Source organism: Sceloporus undulatus, chromosome 4 (assembly GCF_019175285.1).
Source record: "Sceloporus undulatus isolate JIND9_A2432 ecotype Alabama chromosome 4, SceUnd_v1.1, whole genome shotgun sequence".
Classification (NCBI taxonomy): Eukaryota; Metazoa; Chordata; class Lepidosauria; order Squamata; family Phrynosomatidae; genus Sceloporus; species Sceloporus undulatus.
The window spans coordinates 69,460,012-69,485,668 of NC_056525.1; the positions used below are offsets into that span (position 1 = coordinate 69,460,012).

Genomic DNA, 25,657 nt, shown 5'->3' on the forward strand with positions numbered 1-25,657 from the left:
GAGAGGCTTGAAAAACGGACTGGAGGAGGAAGGAACTGGTGTTCAGTGGAGAATGGGGCATTAGGTTTGCTTGCTTTAGGAGCTTTCTTATATAAGTCTACCCAAAATTTTAGGGTCAATTTTGGGGCATAAATTTCTCAACTTATAGTCGAATATATATGGTAATATAAAGCTTAAGCTAGAGACACTTAATATGAATATAAATTCATGCTTCTTAGTCATGTCCAAAAGGGAGCACATTTTGAGATTCCTCCTAGACAGAAAGTAGGATGTACAAATGTAGATTTGAGGCTGAGAGAGTGTGATTTGCTCAAGGTTGCTGGGTGGATTTCTGTGGCTTCATGAGGGATTGAACCCTGATCTTCCAGATAACTAACCCAACACTCAAACCACTACACCACACTTGTGTCTCAAACACAACAAACCTGTCATAGGAGTTTCCATTGACATCCCCTGAAGCTGAGAGAGTGTGACTTGCCCAAAGTCAGCAAGTGAGTTTCTTGCCGGAGCAGGGAATCAAACCCTGTCTCCCTAGTCCAACATTCAAAACAATACACTACACTGACTCTTATTCTGGCCATATAGCAAAGTACAGTAACATCCAAAATCCACAAAATAATACTATTCAGCCACTGGTGTTAGGGCTGCATCTGCACTGCAGAAATAATCCAGTTTGGCACCACTTTAACTGCCAGAACTGAATGCTGTGGGATCCTGAGATTTGTAGGTTGGTGAGATATTAAGCCAGAGAGCTCTCGTGCCACAATAAACTACAATTCCCAAGATCCCCTAGCACTGAGCAACGGCAGTTAAAGCAGTCTTAGACTGGATTATTTCTGCAGGGTGTTTTGGACCTCTGGCTTTAGCTGTGGTCCCACCCCTTGAAGTCCTGCCCCTGGCACCCGGTAACATCTGGTGCGGGAATGCCACTAAGTTTGGGTACTCGGTCTTGAAAAGTGCTTCATAAGTAAGTTTGATGAATAAATGGAAGACGGAGTAATTTTTCATTTGCTTGTGGATTACACCTGAATTTAAATTTGCTCCAGCAGCATCTTATAAACTCCGTGAAGTAAAACAATACAGTAATAAATGTGTAAGAGAAGCAGGTAACCTCCTCTTCTATGGTACTCTTCACTTAATGGACATCTTTTCCTCCCACTGCCTAGATATTTTTGAATAACTTGATCACATCTAATTTTCAGGCACATGTTGTACTAGATAAGACATAGGTATGATCTTTTATATGTGTATTTTTAAAAAAGTATTTACAGGTGCACAAACAAAATGTTACTGTTCTTAGTTTTACATTCCACCAGATGTTACTAGTTGCAATTTTGGGCCATTATTTATTTGGATTCTTAGGAATCAATGAGGTATCACTGGATAATGTGAAATGTTCCATAGTGGTTTCATTCAGATAGTTTGGAAAGTTTTTGGAATTGCTCCCAGAGCTCCTATTAATACTGGAACTATAGTTGTTTTCTTTTTCATTTGGAGACACTAAATCTCAATTTGTAAGACTTGATATTTCATAATCATTTCCTTCTATTTTTTTTATTCTGCTATCCCCAGGGAGTGCCACATCTATAACCTAAACATACTTTTTCTCAATTACTGTTATGTTTTACAGATTATATTGTAATTGTTTATCAATTTGAATCTTAAAATCCCAGAAGATTTTAACTTCATCATTGGTTGCATCTGCACAGCAGAAATAATCCAGGTTGACGTGACTTTAACTGCCATGGCTAAATGCTGTGGAATCCTGGGATTTCAAATTTTGTGAGATATTTAGTCTTTACTGTCAGAGAGCTCAGGTGCCACAACTATAAATCCCAGGAGCCCATAGCATTGCGCCATGGCAGTTACAGTGGTGGTAAACTGCATTATTTCTACAGTGCACATGCAGCCATTGTCAGCCATTTTAAAGATTTATGTTTCCACCAGTTTCATGCAGATGTCTATACTTTTTATACAGATTCAGTGTACCATTGCAACCACGTGTCATGGCGTTTATGTTCAGTCTGTATAAATTTGCTACATGAATAAATAAAGTGATCAACAGTTTGATTTTTTTCTTTACATATTTGCATGTTTATTTAAAAGTTTAAGTTAAATATCTTGAACTACTACTGATTCTCCTTGATATCTTAGCAGTGTTTAACATCACCAGCTACAGCAGCGGTTCTCAACCTGTGGGCCACGACTTCTTTGGGGGTCGAACAACCCTTTCACAGGGGTCACCTAAAATAATCAGAAAACACATACAGTCATCCCTCCATATTTGCAAGGGTTAAGGACAAAGCACCCCTGCGAATATGGAAAAATAGCAAATAACCCCTCCCCCATGAGAGGGCCCTTGTGGGTCCCCTCTGGACCCCTGCCATGCATGGATTGGGTGATCCAGGCATAGCAGGGGGGAGAAAGACCTCCGCAGGTCCCCTTGGACCCCTGCCATGTTTGATTGGCTGATCTAGGCATGTCAGGGGGGAGAAAGACCCCCAAGTCCCCACCGGACCCCTACCATGCTTGGATCACTCGATTCAGGCATGGCAGGGGTCTGGAGGTGCCTATTTAATTAATGATCCATTGTCTGCCAGGAAATCCCCCTCACCTTCAGCCTTGTCATTTAAGGACAGACCAACACAGAGATTAACATGTAAATCACTTTCTCCCAACCAAGGGTCATACAGTATATATACCTCACTCACTTCCATGACAGCATTATGTGAAGATGCCAGCCACAGATGCTGGCGAAACGACAGGAATAAACTTTTCAGTAACTGCACTCTGTTTTGAGTGACAAGAAAGGCAGCATTAAGAGATTTTATGGAGCAGTGGTATCCAGGCTAGAATGTGCCATATACAAGATACACAGACTGATACACTCTCTAAACGTGCAGCATTTGAGATCTCTATTTCCCCATATAGATGACTTGCAACATACCTGAAAATAATTGCACAGAGGCAGTTACAGATAGAAAGGAGTGATGCAATCATATCTTTAGAAAGAAGAATCACATGAAGGATACTTCCTTAAGAAACTCTTCCACCTGCCCAAAAATATAGACTAGATAAAACTGAAACTACTCAATCCAAATTATAAAGGTCATGGAAAAGATGTTATAAACCTTTTCATAGTAAAAGCAACATACACAGCTGACACCACATGTCTCAAGAAGCTTTTTGTTTGCTAGAGTTTCAACTCTATCAAGTACAGTGGGCCCTTGGTATCTGCTGTGGTTTGGTTCCAGGTTTCCCTGTGGATACCATAATTGGTGGATGATCAGGTCCCAATATATACAGTGGTATAGAAAAGGGTATCCCGTATATAAAATGGTGAAATCAACGTTTATTTTGGGGGGGGGGGATTGGGGGAGCTTATTTTCAAGCTGTGAATAGCTGAATCTGTGGGTGCAGAATCTTTGGATATAGAGGGCCAACTGTAATTAACAAGGGTCTAGTGCTTACAGAAACTGGAGTAGATATTTGCCAGGAGGGTGTTATGTTCAAGAAACCAAAGACCATGTAGTTACTAATCATAAAGTCCATAAGCATGCATGTCCAATACTGTATATCAAAGCCATATGCTGGTATATTTGATCTGTGTAGTCCAATAAAGATTTTCAAATAGGTAACCTATTACCTATACCCAACAGTGATGGCATTCCACCACTAATCTGGAAAAACATGTTCCTTCCAGACTTAATTATAGAGGGACAGCAGCAAATCAAACACATCTTGTAGCAATTGCTGAATTTCATAACATATATTATCTTGTTTTTCATCTAGCTTACCAGGTGACTGTATCAACATGTACAATTCTAACAGTGAAAAGAGATTGTTCAATCAATGCCTATTGGCAAAAAGCAAAAGCACCCGAGAAAGCTTCTTCCCTCAGTTTGACAGGCAAGCATTGGTAGCAAAAGATGTGACATTTCTTTAATTATCTTTACAACTGCTGACAGTTCCACTATTACCTACATAAGATATGTGTCAGATGAGATGCACAGTGTCACAAATGTTATTCCAAATAGCTTGTAGACTAATAATATTTCCAATTCCAGACACTTAAATGATCTAGGACACTGGTGTCTCTGGTCTCTCTGTGGATATGCCACATGCTGTGAAGGATCCTGAAACTCAGATCAGAGGTAGAGAAGTATGATCTGCAGGTTACATGGGACTCCCAAACATATTTTTGTGGTCCTTGGTGACTCCAAGTCCTGTTTAAAAAAAAACCACACAATTCAGGACATTTTAATGCCCCAAAACAACCAAAATGGAGATAAAACCACTGCTTGCCCTGGCTTTCCCCTCAATGACTGGGAAATGACAGAAAATGAAACAGGAAGTGACATCAGTGTGATGCAGGTTGACGAGGTAGTAAGAAGAAGGGAAAATGGCCCTGTTTTGGTGCAGTTGCCCATCTTTAAGAACAAGGCATCAGTGGCTGGTTAGATCTCTGCAAAATCAAGCCAGTCACTTTGTGGCCATCACAGCTCTCTAGAGGCCGCCAGAGTGAGCCATCCAATGACTATTGGCAGTGAAGACTGGAAGGCTAGAAGACTGGACATTATCCACTGCCACTAGGGAACAGAAATAATTATTACAGCCTCTCTCGTGGTCAAGGATCATTCTGCTACAGTGCAGCTAAGCATAGTTTCGGAGGAAGCCAGTCTTCAAGTCTCAGAGGGGAAACAAAATGTATTTATCCTCACATGGTGATCCTTTCTAGCAACATATTACATGTACATGATCTAGAAAAAGGGTGAGCAAACTGCAGCCCTCCAAATCCCACCATTCCTCACTATTGGCTAGGGCTAGTGGGAATTGCAAGTCAACAGTATCAGGAAGGCTACACATCCTTCCATTCTTGATATAGGACATTCTGAATGCTGACCATGACAGTCCATAAATTCATATACAGTAGAGTTCTGATTATCTAACATAAACGGGCCAACTTATCTTCGGATATCTGGAGGGGCCAAGAAGTTCTTCCCAATGATGACACGCACCACCATTGATGACAAAACTCCGTCCCCTCCCTCCTTCTTTCTCTCCCCGTCTCCTTCCCTCCCTCCTTCCCTGCTTACCTGCTGACTCCTGCTTCCTCCGTGGCGGCTTCTGCCCTGGCTGGGCTGCAGGGGGCGGAGTCTGCCGAGGTTAGGAGAGGGCCACGGTTCCAAGCCACAAAGGAGAGGACTGGGCCGAGTGCCCAGTCCTCTCATTTGAGGCTTGGATTTCTTCAGCCTGAAGGGAGTCCGCAGACTGCCTTCGGGCTGAAGAAATCCAAGCCGTGCGGAGGGGAAGTCTGGGTGTTCGGTCCAGGCCTCTTCTCGGTGGCTTGGATTTCCTCAGCCCGAAGGGAGTCTGCGGACTCCCTTTGGGCTGAAGGAATCCAAGCCACACCAAGAAGAGGCGTGGGCACTCGGTCCAGGCTTCTCCTCAACAAGGCTTGGATTTCCTCAGCCCAAAAGGAGTCCGCGGACTCCCTTCGGGCTGAAGGAATCCAAGCCGTGTGGAGAAGAGGTCTGGGCACTCAGTCCAGGCCTCTTCTCGGCGGCTTGGATTTCCTCAGCTCGCAAGGAGTCCATGGACTCCCTGCAGGCTTAAGAAATTCAAGCGTCTGAGAAGAGGCTTGAGCCGAGTGCCCAGACCTCTCCTCTGCTCAGCCCAGGCCTCTTCTGAGAGGCTTGATTTTCCTCAGCCCAAAGCGAGTCCATGGATTCCCTTCGGGCTGAGGAAAACCAAGTTGCCATGCCATCATCCGACGTCCCATGCTTTTTCATGAGTGTGCACACATGCTCACGAAGAACCATGAGATGTAAGATAATCTGGAACGTTGGATAACCAAAGGACCGATAATCAAGACTCTACTGTATCCACTTTTCTTGCATCCTTCTACCCACATCTTGGCAAGAAGCTTGTTGGAATCTAAATTATTGACATCTAACATCTAGCCACAAAATGTTAACCTATAGCTGAGTCTGCCACTTTAAATAAACTGAATTATCACAAAGGCATCTGTTAGTATTAACACTTCATCCCTATAAATGGATATTTACATCATCCCAGGTCAACATCGCCCTACCTTTTATTTTTCTGGCATATCCCTGAAATGTCATTTCACAACAATTCCCCAGCCGCAACTGCAATCTCATCAGTATCTTTTTACCTGAACTAGGTGTTTGAATATTTGACAGCTGGGATTTCTATTGATAAATCTGATCAGAGCTTCTTGCCTTTTATTTCTGAGGTGAGAGAACCTCACTTTCAGTGGCCTTCTGAATAAGGACATGCTTCTTAGCATCTTGTCAGTAATAAGAATGAACCAGAAGAAATTCAGTCAAAGGAAACACGGCATTTGGATGTCATTATTCAAATTTAGATACCAATTCCTCACTCTGGAACTGCCACTCCCAATCAAAAGTTATCAAACAATGAGGGATCACTATGTATTCAATTATGTCTTATGCAATAAGGGAGTATTACATCGACTGCAGAGAGGACTATACAAATGACAAATAAAGGAGGCCAACCCAGTTTTTCTCTGATGCAAGAGAAGAGGACGATTAAACACTACTACTGCTAAAAAGTGCCCTGAATGCTTTCCACCAGCAGCACCAAATGCAGCATGCTGCATATCAGCAGTTATCTCAGTAGTGCTCTACCAGACTCTCTTTCCCACACTGGCTTGGGGCTGGGGTGGAAAGGAGGCCTGCAACTACAATTTTTGTCTTCGCCACTGTGGTTCACCACAGGAAAGGCCTTTGAGGGTTGCATGCAACCTGTGGAGTGCCAACATGTTATTTAAAGAGAGAATGGTACATGTCAGCTTGACCTGACTTATGCTATATTGTATGTAACAAAGCTAGTGGCTTGTTCCAGGATCTGGAGATATTAATGATCATACAACAACGTCATTTCAGATTATTTGAAATTACTTCAACTGAAAATTTTCATGATTTAAGTTTTGAGCCCTGTTTTTTTTACACCCAAGTCCACCAAGAAAAACATCTGTCTAAGCAATACTTTAGTTTTCTATTTCTACACCATTACATATTGTTGTTAACTACATATTGTTGTGAACTGCTGTCATGTTGACTTCAACTTATGGCAACCCTATGAATGAGAGACCTTCAAATAACCCTGTCACCAACAACTCAGCTCAGATCTTGCAGACTCAAGGCCATGGCTTCCTTGTGAGTATATCCATCTGTTATGCAGTTTTCTTCTTTTCCTACTGCCTTCTCCCTTACCAAGCATTATTGTCTTATCTAGTAAGTCATGCCTACCCATGATTTGGCCAAAGTAAGACAGTTTCATGGTCTATGCCACAATCTCCTCCTGCTTTTGTTTAGGCAGAAAGAAAGAAGCTTCTCTATCCATCTGCTTCCAATTACGTAGATTTCTATATTGGCCATCAGGTAAAGTCCAGCTGCCTCTTAGATTGCTTTAAGAATATGTTTGTAGTGAACCAATTGTTGGTCTCACAAAATTAAACAGTCACTCTCCCACTTCATTTCTTGACCCTAGGTCAATTTTTTCTACAATTTTTTATTCTGCTCCGTTTCCTACTTTTGATCTCCAATCACCTCTGATTAATAAGAAGTCCTGTGATCATTTCCCCCTAAACTCCAGACAGAATCTTTCAATTCCTTCTGTCTCTCTGTTTAGCTGAAGCATAAACATTGATTATGGTTATATAAATGGCTTTTCCCTGAAGTATTATTGATATTATTTGGTGAGAGTTTGCATTATATCCTTTTACTGCTTTTGCTATCCTCACTATTAATGCCACCCTATCTCTTCTTAGATTGTCACTTCATTTACTGAGTAAAACAGTGTAATTATCTCACTCAAAATGTTTTATTCCTGTCAACTTTACATCACCCATGCATTGCAATTTTATACATTCCATTTCTTGTTTTACTACGTTTAGCTTCCCCTGTTTCTCACATTTCATGTTCCTAAAATATGTGTCGTGCAGCTTTGGACTTTCCTTTCACTTCTGAGCAAATCAACAGTTGAATGAACTTTCAGATTGAGTCCAGCTGTCATAGCACTACTTATAATGTCCTTTGCTGTATTCCAGTAGCTTATTGAGTGTTATCCAGCCTTGAAGTTTCACCTTCTGGCACTATTGCTTGTTTCATTTGGATAGTCTCATAACAGTGTTTTCATGGTAAAAGACATTCAAAAGTGGGCTAACAGCACCTGTTTCTGAGGAATACTAACAAGTTTTACCTATGGTGCTACTGCTGTTGTCTAAGAGATGCCTTACCAGTGCTACCCACTACTGCTGCTACCCAGTGGCTGCTTAACACATTTAGCCTGGCTCCTCAGCAAAAGTTGACATGGGAAATCCTACTAGCAGCACTGCTACTGCCAGCATAGCCTCTTGCCTTGCAGGTGCAGGCAATCCCACTACTGTATAAACATAGCACCATATGTAATAGGAGAACTGGTCATCTGAATCAACACTCTGTAACCCAATTTTCTAATCTAGTTATAAAACAAAGGCCCAAAACACACAGGCCAAAAGATGCAGCTTCTGGCTGCTTTGAAGGTGTGGCATGCAGATGACACATGGCCCCATATCATCCAGAAGCCACTCTGAGGTCATCTAAGGCGTTCCAAAGCTGCCAACAAAAGGAGTGGTAAAAAACTGCTCCTGCCAGTGGCTCATTTGGGAATGTAGCAGCGACCTGCTTTTAGAGCAGGTCGTCTGGTCACCATGGTCCCTGGCCAATCAGGGGTTGATCAGGACTGGAGCTGCCAGGAGCCGCTCCAAGTTGCCAGTCTGCTTCGCCCCATAATTACCTCTTTGCTACTGAGAAACTCAGCAATGCTGGCTTTCATGGAGCTTTTTATGGAGACCTAATGGTATAGTGATTAAATGCCGGCACTGCAGCCACTCACAGCCACAAGGTTTTGAGTTCAACCTGCAGGACTCCAAGGTCCACTCAGCCTTCCATCCTTTCCTAGGTCAGTAAAATGAGTATTCAGCTTGTTGGGGGCAATTGGCTTACACATTGTAAACCGCTTAGGGGATGCTAGTTCACTGATAAGCAGTACAGAAATGTACTTGCTATTGCTATTTCATTCATTATATGTATAGTCATCAACCTATACCCTGATTTAAATTATGTATAGTGTTTGGGAAAGCCGCTGGAACATGGAGATACTGAAAAGTAAAAGGTTCCTGTTGGCACTATTAGCAACCATCTATGAGCTATGGGCACTTCGTTCACAAAATCTCAAGAAGGGTGCTTATAACAGCCAGCTGTTCACCCTCTTTTCCTTTCCCAGTTCCTATCTTTATTCTCCGTGTTAGGTTCCTTAGTTAGATATCAGGAAAAAGCACTACTCCATTGGATTCCACTTTAACTTATACTGTTGTAAAACATACACAAGGCTTATGCACTATTTAAAATGACCTGTACTGTGATTGGTCTCTCATCATCACCTTTGATAGCTACTTTCTGCATGAGAAAAAAGGACACTATGGCCATTGAGCATGTCAGTGTGGTGTAGTGGTTTGAGCTTTGGACTCTGGAGACCAGGGTTCGAAACCCCACTCAGCCATGAAAACCCAATGGGTGACGTTGGGCAAGTCACACTATCTCAAGCTCAGAGGAACACAAAGGCAAACCCTCTCTGCACAAACTTAGCCAAGAAACCCCCATCACAGGGTCATCTTAGGATCACCATAAGTCAGAAAGAACTTGAAGCATGCAAAAATAACAATGCACATTAAGATTCTTAAATTTGAGTGATATTCCATTTCAAATTTGTAGCCAGAAGCTTGTAAGAACTGGTTTATTTTATGTCCTATATGAATATCCTAAGTGAATGTGAATCTTTTGGAAATACAGTGGTACCCCGGGTTACGAATTTAATTCGTTCCGCGGCGCCGTTCATAACCCGAAAGATTTCGCAACCCGAAAAAGCCACAGCCGCTAGCGCTGGAAAGCCACGATTTCGTGCGAAAAAGCGCCGAAAAGCACCAAAAAATTTTTCGTAAGCCGGAAAAAAAAACGTAACCCGGAACAGTTTTTTCCTATCTAATTTTTTCGTATCCCGGAAATTTCGTAACGCGGTCATTTCGTATCCCGGGGTACCACTGTAAAACCCCTTGCTATCTGCCTCTTCCTGAAACATATAAAACCTGCTTTGACATATTCATGTGCAAACTCTCTCCTTCTTGATACTGCCTGGGAATTGTCTGTTCTCAAATGGTCAACTCCATGCTGTTTGATCTGGTATTTTCTTAACTGAGCCTACACCTATACCTACTGCCCTACCATTACCTTAGTATCATCTCTGTTACTTCTTTGGAAACCATAATTTCGCCTCTCTTGTCTTCTCTTGCTCTATCACTGATATTATGAATTATGATTGTTTATTACGTTTATTTATTATTATTATATAAGAGAACAATATTCCAGTAGTGTACAAACCAATTTTTTTCTTTCTATAAATACTTGCAATGTAATAATATTTATTTTAATACATTTTTTATTTATTTTAAATATTTTTAAACACAAGCTCTGTTTGTGTTCTTGAGTGAATTCTTCTCTCTGTCTGTTTCTAACACAGTATACAGTCCACTGTGTTCACAATGAAGAAATCGCCGAAAAACAGCCCAAGATCCTGGTGCTTCTCTGTCACTTGAATATATTCACATAGTTGTATATTTGTGGGCATCTGTGATCAAAGATACAAGCAGCAGTTTTAGCAATATCTTGCTTAAGCAAATTTGATTTATGAGATTCATATATTCTGGGAATTACATTGTATTTTAATCACATCACCCATCAGGCTGCTAGCTGCAAAAACAGATCATCTACTCAGCAGCCAAGTGACAGGAATAATCCTGCTGTATTCCACAACTATGAAAGCTTCACTTTCCTGCACAGTCAAGATTAATGTCCCACTTCCTCACTTCCATGTGAAGAGCAAGGATTAATCAAACGATAACTCCCTAACAAGAATAATGGAACCAATATCCAATTACAACAGAAGTATTGCAATATTAAAGAGCTCAAGTACTAACTGCAATGGAACTGGCACCAGTCTCTGTAATAGAGATGTTGAGTTACATAAACACTGCAACCATAGACATTTTACTATGGATTATCTATGCAAGACAGTCTAGCAAACCCAAAGACAATAGTAATGGCATGTTGTTAGGACAATACCATACTACATTGTTATAACACCATAATTCCAATTTTACTGCTATAGCTGCCTCCTGTAGAATTGTGGGGTTTGTAGCTTAGTGAAGCCTGAGAACTTTTCAGCTGAAAATTCTAAATGCCCCTCCTTAAACTGCAAATTCCAGGATTCTGCAGGAGGCAGCTATAGCAGTAAAAGTGGCATAATAGTACTATAATAGTGTAGTGCACTATAAGTAAGGAGAATAGAGGTCTGCAATACAATTTAAAGCCCAAACTTATTTCCCTTCTTCGGTGAGAGGAGGGAAAAACATAGCTTAACACTTTATTTTGCCAGTAACCACCAAGTTCAAAAAGCAAAGTCATTAGGGGCTGACTTTCCCAACTTCTCAGAGAAGCTAGAGTAAACAGGATCACAGCATTTCCATAGAATAAAGTTACTTCTGAACTATGCAGAGGGCCCTGCCCTTGAAAAGCATTCTTCCACAGGGGGACTGCTTTTCAGCAGCACTCACATCAACATCCTGCATAAACAGTGGGAATCATCTGGCCCTCATGTTGTTGAATTGTAACTCCTAGTATTCTTTACCACTGGCTATGTTTGCTGATGGGAACTGCAGTCCAAAACTTTAGTGGCAATATAATTATCACTCCATGCTACACAATTCCTAACTTTGACACTATCCTCAACACTGAAAACTGTTGGAAGAGGGCATGATTGCTTCAAGGATGGTTCTTAAGTACTTGTCACCTATTGGATGGTGCTTATAAGATCACTGTGGTCGCACCTTCTTCCACATAATTTTAAATATCCTGCAAGTTAAAAATTAGGGGGGGAAATGTTCTCTTTGGAATGCACAACACACGCTTCTCTTTGGATGAGAGCCGAGAGAAAGAAGTGGCAGGATAAACTTTCGTAGACTCTGGTGCGTTACAGACTGTCGTTTGGGAGGCCTGTAACCAGCCCTTTCCCCACCGCATCGGGGCCTCAGCTGCCACAACGGCAGCCTCCGAGGCCCCAATCCGCCGCTTTCCAGGCCACGGGGATGCTGCAAAAGGCAGCAGGCCGGCAGGGAGGAGAGAAGTGGCCGCTTGGCCCCTTTTCCTTTGCGTCGCTGGCGCAGCCATGTAAAGGCTGCGCCCAGAGATGCAAAGCTGGAAGGAGCTCGAAATGGAGCTCTTCCGGGGCCGCAGAAAGGGCACCCTAAGCACCCTTGCACGGCCCCACTACGTCACAACCACACCGCCCATTTAGGCGCGCAGTCGTGACGTAGTCATGGCGGCGCCCGTGTGCATAGGGCGCCGCCATTTTGTACGGACTTGGTCCGTACTAGGGTTAGGGGCGTTGAGAGTGACGCCCCTTCTAACCCTAGTACGGACCCAGTCCGTACTTTTATGCCCATTTGTAACGGGCCAAGTCTACTCATCAGATACATCTTCTTAATGTATATACTCATGTACTGTATAAGTCTAGAATTTAGGTAAAAAATTGCAGAAAAAACCTCAGTCAACTTATCCATGGGTCAACATAAATACTGTTCTTAATTCTTATTTAAAAGAAGGAACTATCCCCTGGTGAAGACAAGAGTGTTCTTTCCTGGAAACACCAATCCCCCTCTCTCTCTCATCCATCTAGCCTAAAAGTGAGCACAAAAGAGTTATGTCTGCCTGGAATTTTGTAAGTTCTTTGACACTGTTTGCTCTGCTTCATCCTTCAGATCCTTTGCTATATGCCTTGTTTTACTCTCGACTTACCATGGGTCATACAAAATACATATTTCAGCCCCAAAGCTTGCCCTCGACTTAACATGAGGTCAACTTATAGTCGAGATATACGGTACTTTCCAACCGCTTTCTCTCAGTTAGTCTCAAAAGTGCTACAGATCCGTTGCTATTGTTCTGGGCAGCACAATTCAAAAAGGAGTTGATAAGCTGAAGTGTATCCAGAGGGGGCAATCACTGAGTAGTAAAGATGGGATGCTAACCCTTGGGAATTGATATGCTGTATCTGCACTGCAGATCAATGTAGTTGACACTGCTGTAAATGCTTGCCCAATCTTTGCATTCTGGTTTGTTTGTGAGATATTTGCCTTCTCTGTCTGCGAGATCTAGGCTAACAAATCCCAGAATTCATGCATTGAGCCATGGCAGGTTAAAGTGAGTCAAATTGCATTATTTCTACAGCATGGATGCACCCTATGTTGTCCTGTGTGGCAAGCGCTCATTAGTTCCCAGAATGAAAATGGCACTCATAGGACAAAGAGAGGCCTGACCTAAGATTCACCAACATTTTTTAAAAACTGCATTGGCGATTCTCCCAAGAAGGGAAACAAAAGGGAGAGAACAACCAACTGCTAATGCTCAAGGCAGGGGAGACATCAGTCACAAGCCGGACAGGATCGTAGCAGGCAACAGTGGGCTCTGGGTAGTGGACCAAGGCGTGGTGCCAGAAGACAGACAATGGTAAGAGAGGTGCCTACCCGTCCCCCGATCTACCCACTTTTCCTACCTACAGAAATCGCCTAGCTTGGATGGGGATCAGCAAGTATAATAAAGAATAGATATTTCTCTCACACCCATCAGTATTTTACACAAAAGGTTCTCTTATGTAGGTCTAGTCAGCACACAGTTTTTTAAGAAAGATAATTTTGCGTGAGTATAATGTAATTCTGCACAGCACAGTGAAAAAAGTATTCAGCCATTCAAATGCTTATTAAGGGCAAGGAAGTTTTAGCCTCACCAGAAGCTTGCTCAGATGCAGAAAAACCAGTCTGACCAGTTACTCAGCCAGGATTTATGGACCCTGCCCATCTTATGGAAGGTGAAAGTATCATGGGTTATTATGATTGCATTTAAGTTTGGTTTGGCTGGATACAATAGGTTGTGATTTTTCCCTCCAAAAGTGAAGGTTGTTTCACCTTTCTAAACATACAGAATGCTCAAATGTAATTAACACATTGTATTCCTTCTCCAAGGAATTCAGGATAGCATACATGAAGGGTTAACTTATTTTAAAGACACTGTTATGGCTACCTGCAATGAAAATCCCTTTGTTCTGTATGTTGATACATGATGATAGTGTATGTTTTTTAAAAATATAAGTAAATGCAATAGGTAATGCCGTGCTATTCAAAGTAGTAGTCCCTGATTGTGCATCCAAGTCATGGACGCTAGTCCTTGCCAAGTTTCCAAGAAATGGGAACAAATATAGCGCTGATCTCTGGCACTCTGGGAAAAAAAACTGCCAGTGCCCTCAACATCAGACCAGCCTGTAATGCACTGTGCATCTGTATATATGCTGTATTACGCTGTTCAGCTCTCCTTGATCTGCAGGGTGTGTGTTCAAAGAATGAAGCAAGAAATTTTGTGAATGTGTCCCTTACACAACAGAAGAAAGGAAAGCCCTTTTCCATCCAAGAAAAATAATGGTTTTCCATTTTTCTAACAACTCTTTAATACTGAATTGTAGTTACAGACTAGAATGTCTTTTCCACAAGTCTTAACAAAAATGCTAATCACTTGACAGTAAAAAGTCACATCAGCATTGGGATCATCATGATGCAACTTTAAACCAGATTAAACATTGTCCAGAACAAATTTTAAAATTGCAGAGGGAATTAATTTAGCAAGTTTTTTTTGAGAATGATAAAGAGTGTGGATGCAATACCTCTATTTTGGGGTGGGTAAATAGTTTATTTTTAGCAATTTTAGATAGATACGTTACATTTTAAAAAGTCTACAAAGTCTGTGCCTCCATGCCTTGCACATTTGCCTTGGTGTACTTGCCAAATCTGAAAAGGCCTTAAAAGATGTTTGTTTATATATGTGTGGTGGTGTGTGGTGTTTTTTTTTTGTGTTTATATATATATATATAACACACACACACACACACACACACACACACTTGTATAATACATTGGAAACCTAACCCAGTCAGGTTTTCAAGGCAAATTTCACAAATATTGCTTGCCCCCATGATACATAAAACAAAATATTATGCATGCTTCCAGACAATATGTACTGTACTTGCTGTGGGAAATATCAGTGTATAACTTTAAAGCAACTATTACATGTAGCACTGCATTGCTCTGAACAGTTTCCATATCTCTGTGAGTAACAAGGTAGTTGTTTTAAGCTTGCATATTTTAGCATTGGAAGGCGTGCATTCCCAAAAGCAAAATACTGATACAGTATCAGCATTTTTTTATTCTCTAATCTGTGTATCTATAGCACCTTGGAGAAAATTCATACCCCTTTGACTTTCCTACATTTGCAACCTGGAACAGAAATAGTTGGCATTATTAACCCCTGACATCCATAACCTAACACTGCGTAAGTGCCATATATAGCTGCACTATGGCATAAAAGTAAACAACTTATCTAATCCTTCAGATTGCATCCTTAGCTGTCTCTGAGCCAGATATGTGGTTGTGCTGCTACCAGCTCAAAGTGCTTGACTTGTCTAATTATACAGCAAGATGCCAGCTGTGCCTATGAAAGGCACTAGTGAGTCAGGGGACACCAGCACAGGTCTACCCAACTCCCCCAATAACATGATCTCAGTCAATAATAAAAGTGCTAACTAGGGTCCCATATGCCAGACAATCTGTTGGTTGTCACATGAGACAACCAGAGCTGCTATGAAAACACAGGTTAATAAAGTCATGGGGACACTTGCCACGCAGTTGGTGATATTTTAAAGGAACTGCCTTTCCTTTACAAGCAAATAACACTTGTTGTTCCTTTTTTATAAGTGCACTTCATATCTACACACTATGGGCTCTAAATGGTTAAAAGGGTGTTTTCTCTCTCTACCTTCTCAAACACTCACACAAGCCACATCAGTCTTTTTTTCTATCCCATTCCATTGGCACAAACATTATGCCGTGTTTTCATCCCAACTCTGTTTTTCATTTTGTCAGTTTATGAAGCAGTAAAACTCACACAAAAAAGGTCCACTCCACAGGGCACAATTAGGAGCCCTGGTGGCGCAGTGGTTATGCCTGTACTGCAGCCATTCACTCAAAACACAAGGTGCGAGTTCAAGACCAGCAAAAGGGCCCAAGCTCGACTCGGTGCATCCTTCGAGGTCGCTAAAATGAGTACCCAGACTGTTGGGGGCAAATTAGCTTACTTGCTAATTAGCTTACTTGCTGTTCACCGCTATGATCTTTGGAATAGCGGTATATAAATAAAACATATATTATTATTATTATTATTATTATTATTATTATTACAGTATTATTATATAACAAAAAAGCCACCATGAAGCTTGTGGAGGACAAAGTGACTACATATCCCCAGCACCTTCTGAAGAAAAAATACAGCATACATACAGAAAGACAAGAGGGACACAATGACAGACCAACTTGGCTGACAAATAGGTGGCAAACATGGATTTGTTCTGGACACCCTACATATTTACTAAAATGCAGGTCTACAGTGAAACAACTAAAGCTATTCACACAAACCTTTTGGCAGAACCTATACTCTGGAATATTCCAAGTCTGCTATTAGATCACCTTCAGCCTCCTGGGATTGCCACATTTTCCATGGGCCCAGGAAAAATACAGACAGTAGCTCAAGCTGAATATTAAGACAACTCCAGTATCAAGTATAGTTAGCAAAACAGTAAATAGTCTTGTGGCACTGGGACTAACAACTTTATTATGGCATAAGCTTTTGTGGACAAGAGCCCACTTCATTTGTTGCATCTGATGAAGTGGGTTTAGGACATAATAAATTTCTTAATATTTAAATGACCCAAGACTGATGTTTTCGAAGCACATTACTGCCCAGAAAATGCAGCAAAGATATGTATTTCCTTGGAGACCTTTATGTCTACCTTACCCTTTAACAAAGATAGAAAATATTATATTGATTCACTGTCAATTTTGTCAGACTGACATCAAGACTGAGAGTGCTTTAGCATATTCATTCTGGATATCCCATCCAGATCCAGTCCAGCACCCTGCCATTCACAGAAGCCCTGGTATAAACCAGGCTACCAAGCCTGGTTTTCCTAAGACACAGTTAAAATAAAGCAATGGATCTGCAGATGGAGGAAACAGATCCCCACCACAGATGTTTGTCAATTTCTCAGTCTGCTTCTGCATGTTCCCACACAATGCTCACGTAATGCTGGTACAATCTTGGCACATAAGGTAGCTTCAAATATAGAACCCACAACCAAGTAATACTGTTTGGAACAAAGACTTGTGAGTACATTTCAAGAAGCAAAGCACGTTGAAAAACTAAATGAGTTTCTTGAAGCTAAAGTGTTGGCAGAACTTCTAGCTTACTGACAAATATGGCAAAAAGATCGCTCTGTCCAGGTTATACCACTGACAGCTCTGCTAAGGTTATTGTGGTAAACACTTGTCCATATCATATGTCATTCTATAAATGTGATAAGCAGCTTTTTCATGTTCTCTTTCATAAAACTTGTGCAGACTATTAAAAAATATGGGAAAGGCCTGTTATTAAAGCCTAGCAATTCTCTTTATTGAATTTTCACCAAATCATATATATCAGCTTTAGTAATTTTGGTTACTAGAAGAGCTTTTGAGATATTTATAGATCATGTAACACTGTATGTTTATTTTTGTTATATGGCATAAAACATATTAAAAATGGATCCTGATTAATTTAGGAATTCTGTAAAAATACAAAATAAAAAAACCCAAACACCAATGTCATTACTCCACATGCACTGCAAGAAGAACATATTAATATCTCTCCCTCACAAAGATGTTGTTCAGATGGGAGAAACGAAACCAATACATCTGAAGGAGGGAAAGTTCCCTGTGATACAAAGAGAACACTAGCTGATTGACTGTATCTGCAATCAAAGCTCTGCATATACTACATTAATTTTGAATTTTATTCCATTAAATGTGCAAAAGCCCCTAAGTACAGTCACAGTGCTGGCTCTCTAGTCTCTAACAGGAACCATCTATTCTGTCACAGACAGAAATGACAAAACAGACATCACAGGCAAACAATTACACATTCTTCCTTCTGAGACACCGCGTTCCTATAAAACGTGTTTATTTTAAAACTGAGCAACACAGAAGCTTTGTACTAAAGAAATGAGGGAAAGTCTTGTGGGCTGGAGGCAAAGGACTGTTAAATAAGGTACTGTATTCTATACTTTCTACCTCTATGACTGATGGATTTCATCAAGCAGTTTGTAGACTCAGCAAAGATTCTTTTAAAGGATAATATTTGCAACAATTTCAATCCGTTTGTTTTTGGCATATTAGCTGACAAATGCTGACTTCGTTTTGCCTTGTTCTAAAGAAGGCACAATAGCTTTAGAACATTCAGCTCACTCTGTTCACCTAACTTTAAGGCAAAAAGAGATTTGGAGCACAGGTGGCAAAACAGAGATTTCCTCTGGGGAAGGGAGGGCTGAAAGAAGTATGAGTAGGTGAAATCACAATAGGTCAGGACATATTCGCTAACAAATGCTAACTTCATTTTGCACTGTTCTAAAGAAGGCACAATATTTTAAGAACATTCAGCTCACATTGGATTTCACAATGTTTTAAATTACCTACATGTTAAAAATGTACAGTTGGCTTCCTGTATCCACAGAATCTGCATCCATGAATTCTGCCATCCACAATTTGAAAAGATTTTTTTTTTTAAAAATCTAATAACCAAACCTTGATTTTTTCCATTCTATATAAGGGACATCATGCCAAATGATATGTCAGAAAAGCACTCATTTCAGAATCCAGATCCAGATAATTTAATCAATAATAACCTAGCTTTTCAAACCTACTTTTTTACAGAACCAATTAGGACTATTTCAAGAATTGTACAGTAACAGATTTCCTCCTGCCCATGTAGAGACATCTCTGGGGAAAAGTTAGTGCCTTTTTCAAGGAGTCAGCCCACATAGTGCTAATGCACAGCAGTGCCTAAAACACACATATGCAGGCAGTTGCTATATGCTGTATAACCATGTGGTATCATCTTGTTCTTTTTATTTTACTTCAGATATATAGTATTTGTACAGTACATAGATATTAAAACTGAAATTTTAAAAATGACATAATAACAAAACATGAATGGGAGTAAAAATTTATCTGAAATATTTCTGAACAGGCTTACATGTGCAAAAGGAAACTTAATTTTGGAGGAGGAAAGGCAACTAGCAGTGCAGTGAAGTGAAGCAAAGGTTAAAAAGAGTGTTTCATGTATGGTTTTATCCGGGGGGGGGGGGGGGTAAAGAAAACATACCTGCAGGTAATATATAACAACTGTTATTTCTCTTTGGAATGCACAAAACACGTTCTCTTTGGAATGAGAGACCGAGAGAAGAAGTTGGCAGGATAAACTGAGAGTTACAGGGGCATTTTGTATTTTTAAAAAGTACAAACATCCCACTTTCCACTTAGGACAAAACAGGTACAGGAAGACGAAAGAAAAGTAGCTCTACCAGGGAGAGCAGATTCATCTTTCCTAATCAGAAGAAGCTAACAGAAAAAGCTAAACAGACATCAGGCTGAAAAGAGAAATTCAATGATAAGGGCAGCAAAGAGGAACAGGTAGAATTAGGAAATGTATGATGGGGTTACTATATCTTAATGAAAGCATTAAAAGAAGCCTACATAAATGTGAAATCCTGTGCCAGGAAGAACAATAGTGTGATCATAATCAGTGGAACAGTGGTTAATTTTGAAATCATGTCCTCACCACAGAAGTCTGTATAACCATGATCCCAAGAAGAGTTCAAAAACTAGAGGCAGTGGTGTTGATCCATATATTTTTAAAACTCTGGTCGTTTGCATCTCCAACAGGAGTACAATTTGTTTTAAAAAAACAAACCCAAAAACCCAATAAGTATTAAATGCCCATTCAAGACCAAACCACCCTAAAATATTCTGCTTTACAACTGAGAGAGCTAACAATATATTTTCAACTGAGCACATCCATCCTTGCCCCTACTACTGTAAAGGCTGCAGCCAAACTCAGAGAAACAGAAAGATGAGAGGTTCTTACAGATTCTTACAACATCCCTGTTTAACAAAAAGCCTCAGTGCTTCATTCCCGTGTGCCATGGTTTTACTACACCACTGGTCATAACAGCAAAGAACATGAGAACTTGAAGAATTCAAGAGCAAGCCAACCCCAAATAGTTTTACAACTGTGACAGCTAACAACATATTCTCACTGAATGCATCCCTCTTTTCCCTTTACTACTGTGAAGACTGCAGCTAAATCCAAAGACACAGCACTCTGAGAAGTTCTGTGAAGGCTTGAGGGTGAGGCAAAAAAAAAGGGGGGGGGTGTTTTCTCTGAAATAACTGGAAAAATATTTTTCTATATTTTCCCCCATAAAAAAAGAGCAAAGATTTTTTTTCCTTTCTTTTCCAGTCCTTCACATCTTTATTCAAGACAAAGAATAGGAAGTTGTAGGGGAAAGAGGTTTGAGAGAAAAGACAGGAAGCCTGAAGCAGAAGGATACTGCAAGAGATAATGAAAATGTGGACAAGAATCTTGGTTGCCTGTAAGGAAAGAAAAGGGTAAATTTTATGAATATCAAAGATGAAAGGTACAAGATTAGGCAGGCAAAATCTTAAGGAAAAAAAATGAGAACTCCAGTAGGGTACCCAGTCCATCAGCTTGACAAGTCAAGGGATAGTAGACCAAAGGAGAGAAAGTGAAGGAGAAAAATAGGAAGCAAAAGTTCAATTTAATCAGAATTAAAATTTAAGAAATGAGAGATTAACAAGAAGTTTTTAAAAACAGGAAGCAGATTAAAGTAAGGAGCAAGATTAGGTTTAAACTGCACAGAACTTCTTCCAGAATGAAAGGGCTGCAAGCATTTATCTCAAGAATGCTTGCAAAAGGCAATGATAGGTAAGAAGAATGAAGAAATAATTTGACTCAAAAATACAAAGCCACCGTTGGCTTCCTCTTGAGAAAACTCGCTGGCAGGTCACAGTGCTAGAATGGAGCAATGCCAACAGATTCTGATGATGGCATGGTGATGTATATAGGAAATAAATAGCTCGTGCCATATTGCTTATAGTTAGGAGAACAGAAGTAAAACCCTGTTTTGTTTCCTATACCAGCTCCACCTAAAGTAAATTGACACAGCTAATTGCTGTATTCATTTAAATCTATTATACATGAATGAATTTATGCAGCTCTCATCATTCATGAAGAAGCTGTAAGTCTGCTGCATTGTGAACTCAGCTTGCAATTCAAGTGAACTCCCCTGTTCCCAGTCACTAAAGGCTGACTATCAAATTAAACTGGCTTTTCTGAAGGGATCTCAGATAGGATGGATTTCACAATTAATGCTCCCTGGACAAGGCACATTTTGCCAACATATCCAGCAAACACTGGCTGTAGAATCCACTGGTCACTGAACCATTTTGGAAAAGCTTACTAACCTGAATATGCCAATGTAAGGTTTATACATATCTAACCATAAGACCGTGTGAGAGGCAATGTGATGTAGTTTGGTGTGATGTACTGATTTGAGCGGTGGACTACAATTCTGGTGATCAGGGTTTGATTCCCTGCTCAGCCATGGAAACTCCCTGGGTGATCTTGGGTGAGTCATGCACTCTCAGCCCCAGAAAGTGCCATCTTGTTATTGTTGTTGCATGCCTCCAAGACATTTTTGACATATGGAGACCCTAAGATGAACCTATCATAGGGTTTTCTTGGCATGTCTGATGGGGTTTCCCATTGCCATCCTCTGAGGATGAGTGTGTGTGACTTGCCCAAGGTCACCCGGTGGGTTTTTATGTTCAACTGGGGAATCAAACCCTGCTCTCCAGACTCATAGAGATTCATCTTAGTACTGTCATTAGTCAGAAACAACTTGAAGGCACACAACAACAATAACAACAACCCATAACAGCTGGTCCCCTCATTTGCCAATCCCACCCATCCAACTCTAGAGACTCCACACTAGTTCAGGACATGCCATGCACATGAAACCCAATAGTGTCCATCAGCTTTTAAGACAAAACACAAGCTAATGCTCAAAACCAGGCCTTAGCCTTGCAAGTGTCAGTTTGCTGCTGTTGCTGTTCTCTGCTTTCAAGACATTTCTGACTCTTGGCAATCCTCAGGCAAACCTATCATGGGGTTTTCTTGGCAGGTTTTGTCAACGGAGGCTTGCCGTTGCCATCCTCTGAGAGACTGTGACTTTGCCCAAGGTCACCCAATAGGTTTCCATGGCCAAGCAGAGATTCAAACCCTGGTCTCCCAGTGTCCTAGCCCAATGTTCAAACCACTATACAACGCTGGCCCATAATACAGCAAGGGCCTTACGCGGGGGATCCATTCCGGGACCCCCCCCCCCCCCCCCCCGTGTAAGGTGAATTCTGCCTATGCTCAAGCTCGTGTGTGGCGGCATGGGAGCATGCGGGGCACCACGGGTGCACACTCCATTCATTTGAATGGGGTGTGCTGCCCCTTGCACCCCATGCACTCCGTGCAGCTTGAGCGCATATGCCCAAGTCTGCATACAGCACGCCCGCGGGTGCACTGTACTTATAACGCAGGTGCACTGTACTTAGCTACACAGACTCAAAATGAATGAAGAAACTCTACTTGAGGCAAACTACGTGTGACACAGATCTTCCACATTTTTTAAAAGTTTCAAATCAGCTCTGCAAAACTGACTTAAGAGAGATTTCAAACTCACTGTAGAAATAATCCAGTTTGAGACCGCTTTAACTGCCCTGGCTCAGTGCTAGGGGATCCTGGGAATTATAGTTCCTTGTGGCACCAGAGCTCTCTCTGACAGAGAAGGCTAAATGTCTCAGACAACTACAGTTCCCTGAATTCTCTAGCATTGAGCCAGGGCAGTTAAAGCGGTCTCAAACTGGATTACTTTTGTTCTGAACCTAAGAAGTGCATGGAGAAAATAGCCCTTTCCTCTTGCACCGTTTCTTCAATCTTCTTACTGCTCCACAGAAGAAAGCACAATGGGACCAAGGTGTCAGTCCCTCTTGACGTAGTAGCTCCGAAGTCATTTTTTCCTCTCTTGCTCTAAAGGTGTGGCTCGTCTCCATTCTTTCTCCACACTAACGTCAGGCTGTCCACGCAAAAACATGAGAGCCAATTAGTGTCGCATTACAGTGCCAAGTGCTTAATTCCCCCAAAGGGAGCCGCCTGGTTTCAAACCTCCCCTGAGCCACACAACAGGTCACCTGGCCTAGGAAGCCCTGATTCCAAAGAAATGAATATAGCTCAGAAATATAACTGCATTTCTGCATATGTTCAGAGGCCGCTGCATTTGTGGTCACTGGAGGGGCTCAAAAGTTTTAACATTTAAAGATTAGCACCAATGTGAGGTAACAGTTTGAGCATTGGACTGTGACTCTGCAGGCCAGGTTCAAATCCTAGCCCAGCCATGGACACCCACTGGGTGACCTCGGGTGAGTCACACTCTCTCAGCCTCAGAGGGACACGAAGACAAAATAATAATACTAATAACAATAATACCCTTGCCAAGAAAACCCTTTTATGAGTCAGAAACAACTTGAAGGCACGCAACAACAAGCCTGACACCATCTGAAATTTCTCCCTCTTTCCGTGTACCTGCTTCTCTTCATGTTTGCATGGCTGCCCAAACACATATATTTATACGCATAACGTATGCTTTCAATTGTACGGCTTTTAATATTGTGAGCCGCCCTGAGTCCCAGTTTTGGGGAAAGGGCTGGATATAAATAAATATAATTACAATAATAATTTATTTTAATGTATTTCTCCCAAAGGAGGAACCCAAGGCGGCTGGCAGATAAAACCTTTAAAATTATTACAAAATTCAAACGATTAAAATGCCTATATACAAAACCCCATAAAATATACACAGTATAAAATTGTGGTTGAGGGGGAGGGAAGTTGCAGAATGCATTTTATTATATGTTGTATTTTATATTGTATTTCATTTGATATTGTAAGCCGCCTCGATCCTGCGGGAGAGGCAGCATATAAACAAAATAATACTATTATTATTATTATTATTATTATTACAAAATAAAATCCCATAAAATATACTCGTGTAATAATGTTATAACAATGTAATAATAATAATAAAAACTCATGTTATAATGTTAAAATAATGTAATAATAATAATAATAATAATAATAATAATAAAACTCATGTTATGTTATAATAATAATAATGTTGTAATGTTATATTAATGTAATAATAATGACCATGTTATAATGTTATAATAATAATGTAATAACAATAAAACTCATGTTGTAATGTTATAATAATGAAATAATAATGTAATAATAATAATAACTCGTGTTATGATGTTATAATAACATAAAAATAAAACTCATGTTATAATAATGTAGTAATAATAATAAACTCGTGTTATGATGTTATAACAATAACGATGTGATAACAATAATAATAATAATGAAACAGGGGTAGTTATGTCAGCCATTTAACCAATAACAGTCTAGCGATTGGAGTGTCAGACTAAGACACCAGGAGACCTGCTTCAAATCCCTCTGTTCCCTGGGGCGAGTCACACTCTCTCAGCCTCAGAGGATCACGGCCATGGAAAACATATATATATATATGACTCCTTCTGAAGAAACTTCCCAAGGAAACCCCGTAAGTGGAAATCGCAGGCACTGCGCAACACAGACACAGGGCTATCCACCTCAGGTCTGTTCACACGTACTGGCCCAGACACGTGTCTGTATTGACACGCGTGTGTAATGCAGAGCTTGACTCCCCCTGCGAGAGGACTCCAGTCCCCATCTATTGCCCTGATTACCTTGTGGGTGTTGTTGTCCAGCGCCTCCCGGTCGAAGCCGCCCTCCCTGGGGCCGCATCCCGCCTCCTCCGCCGCCCCCCTCCGGGACCTCAGCCTCCTCTCTCCTCCCAAACCCAGCTCCCGGCCCCAAAACGGGGCCGCGAAGAGCAGAAGGACACCGAAGCGCAGCCACCCTCCGCTCTCCATCACCGCCGACAACAGTAATAACAATAATAACCCGATAAAACGCTCTCCGCCTCGCCGCCCCGCCCACTGGCCCTCTCATTGGCCCGCTGGGACAGGTATGCCGCAGCCATTGGCTGGCCAGGACGCCAATCTCTCCCACCTTCGAACAACAACCTGCCTCTCCTTGTCTTCTCCTCTCCTATTCGCCAGAACTGCCAGGACTGTTTTATAATTGGTCCACGCAGCTGCCAGTTTAAGGACTCCGGCGCCGCTATTGGCTCCCCTCCCAGAGCCCCGCCTCCACCCAGGTTCTCTAGCTGGGCAGCATCACCCCATTTTGAAGAGCACCTTGGCCATTGGCTGCTGGGACGAGAGCGGAGGGAGGCCGGCATCCTCGAGGCTGGGCTCTGATTGGCTGAGACGCGCCGCCGGGGCTCTCGAGCAGCCCTTTTAATTAACTTGGTTGCTGCCGCTGCTGGCCTTCAAGTCCTTTCTCGCTTAAGGCTGAGAGACAGTGACTCGCCCAAG

At 41.4% G+C, this 25,657-nt stretch overlaps 1 protein-coding gene across 2 annotated transcripts in view; it reads right to left on the bottom strand.

Annotated features, from left to right (window-relative positions):
- SORT1 (sortilin 1) overlaps nucleotides 1–25,168 on the bottom strand; it is a 76,024-nt gene extending 50,856 nt beyond the window's left edge. Inside the window, exon 1 of one of the 2 annotated variants that reach the window (XM_042462756.1) lies at nucleotides 24,965–25,168. In XM_042462756.1, coding sequence (XP_042318690.1) covers nucleotides 24,965–25,150 — 186 coding nt within the window. In that variant the 5' untranslated portion in view covers nucleotides 25,151–25,168. The remainder of the gene's footprint in view (nucleotides 1–24,964) is intronic. The other variant, XM_042462754.1, reaches the window with a different exon arrangement.
- Between the last annotated feature and the right edge of the window lie 489 nt (nucleotides 25,169–25,657).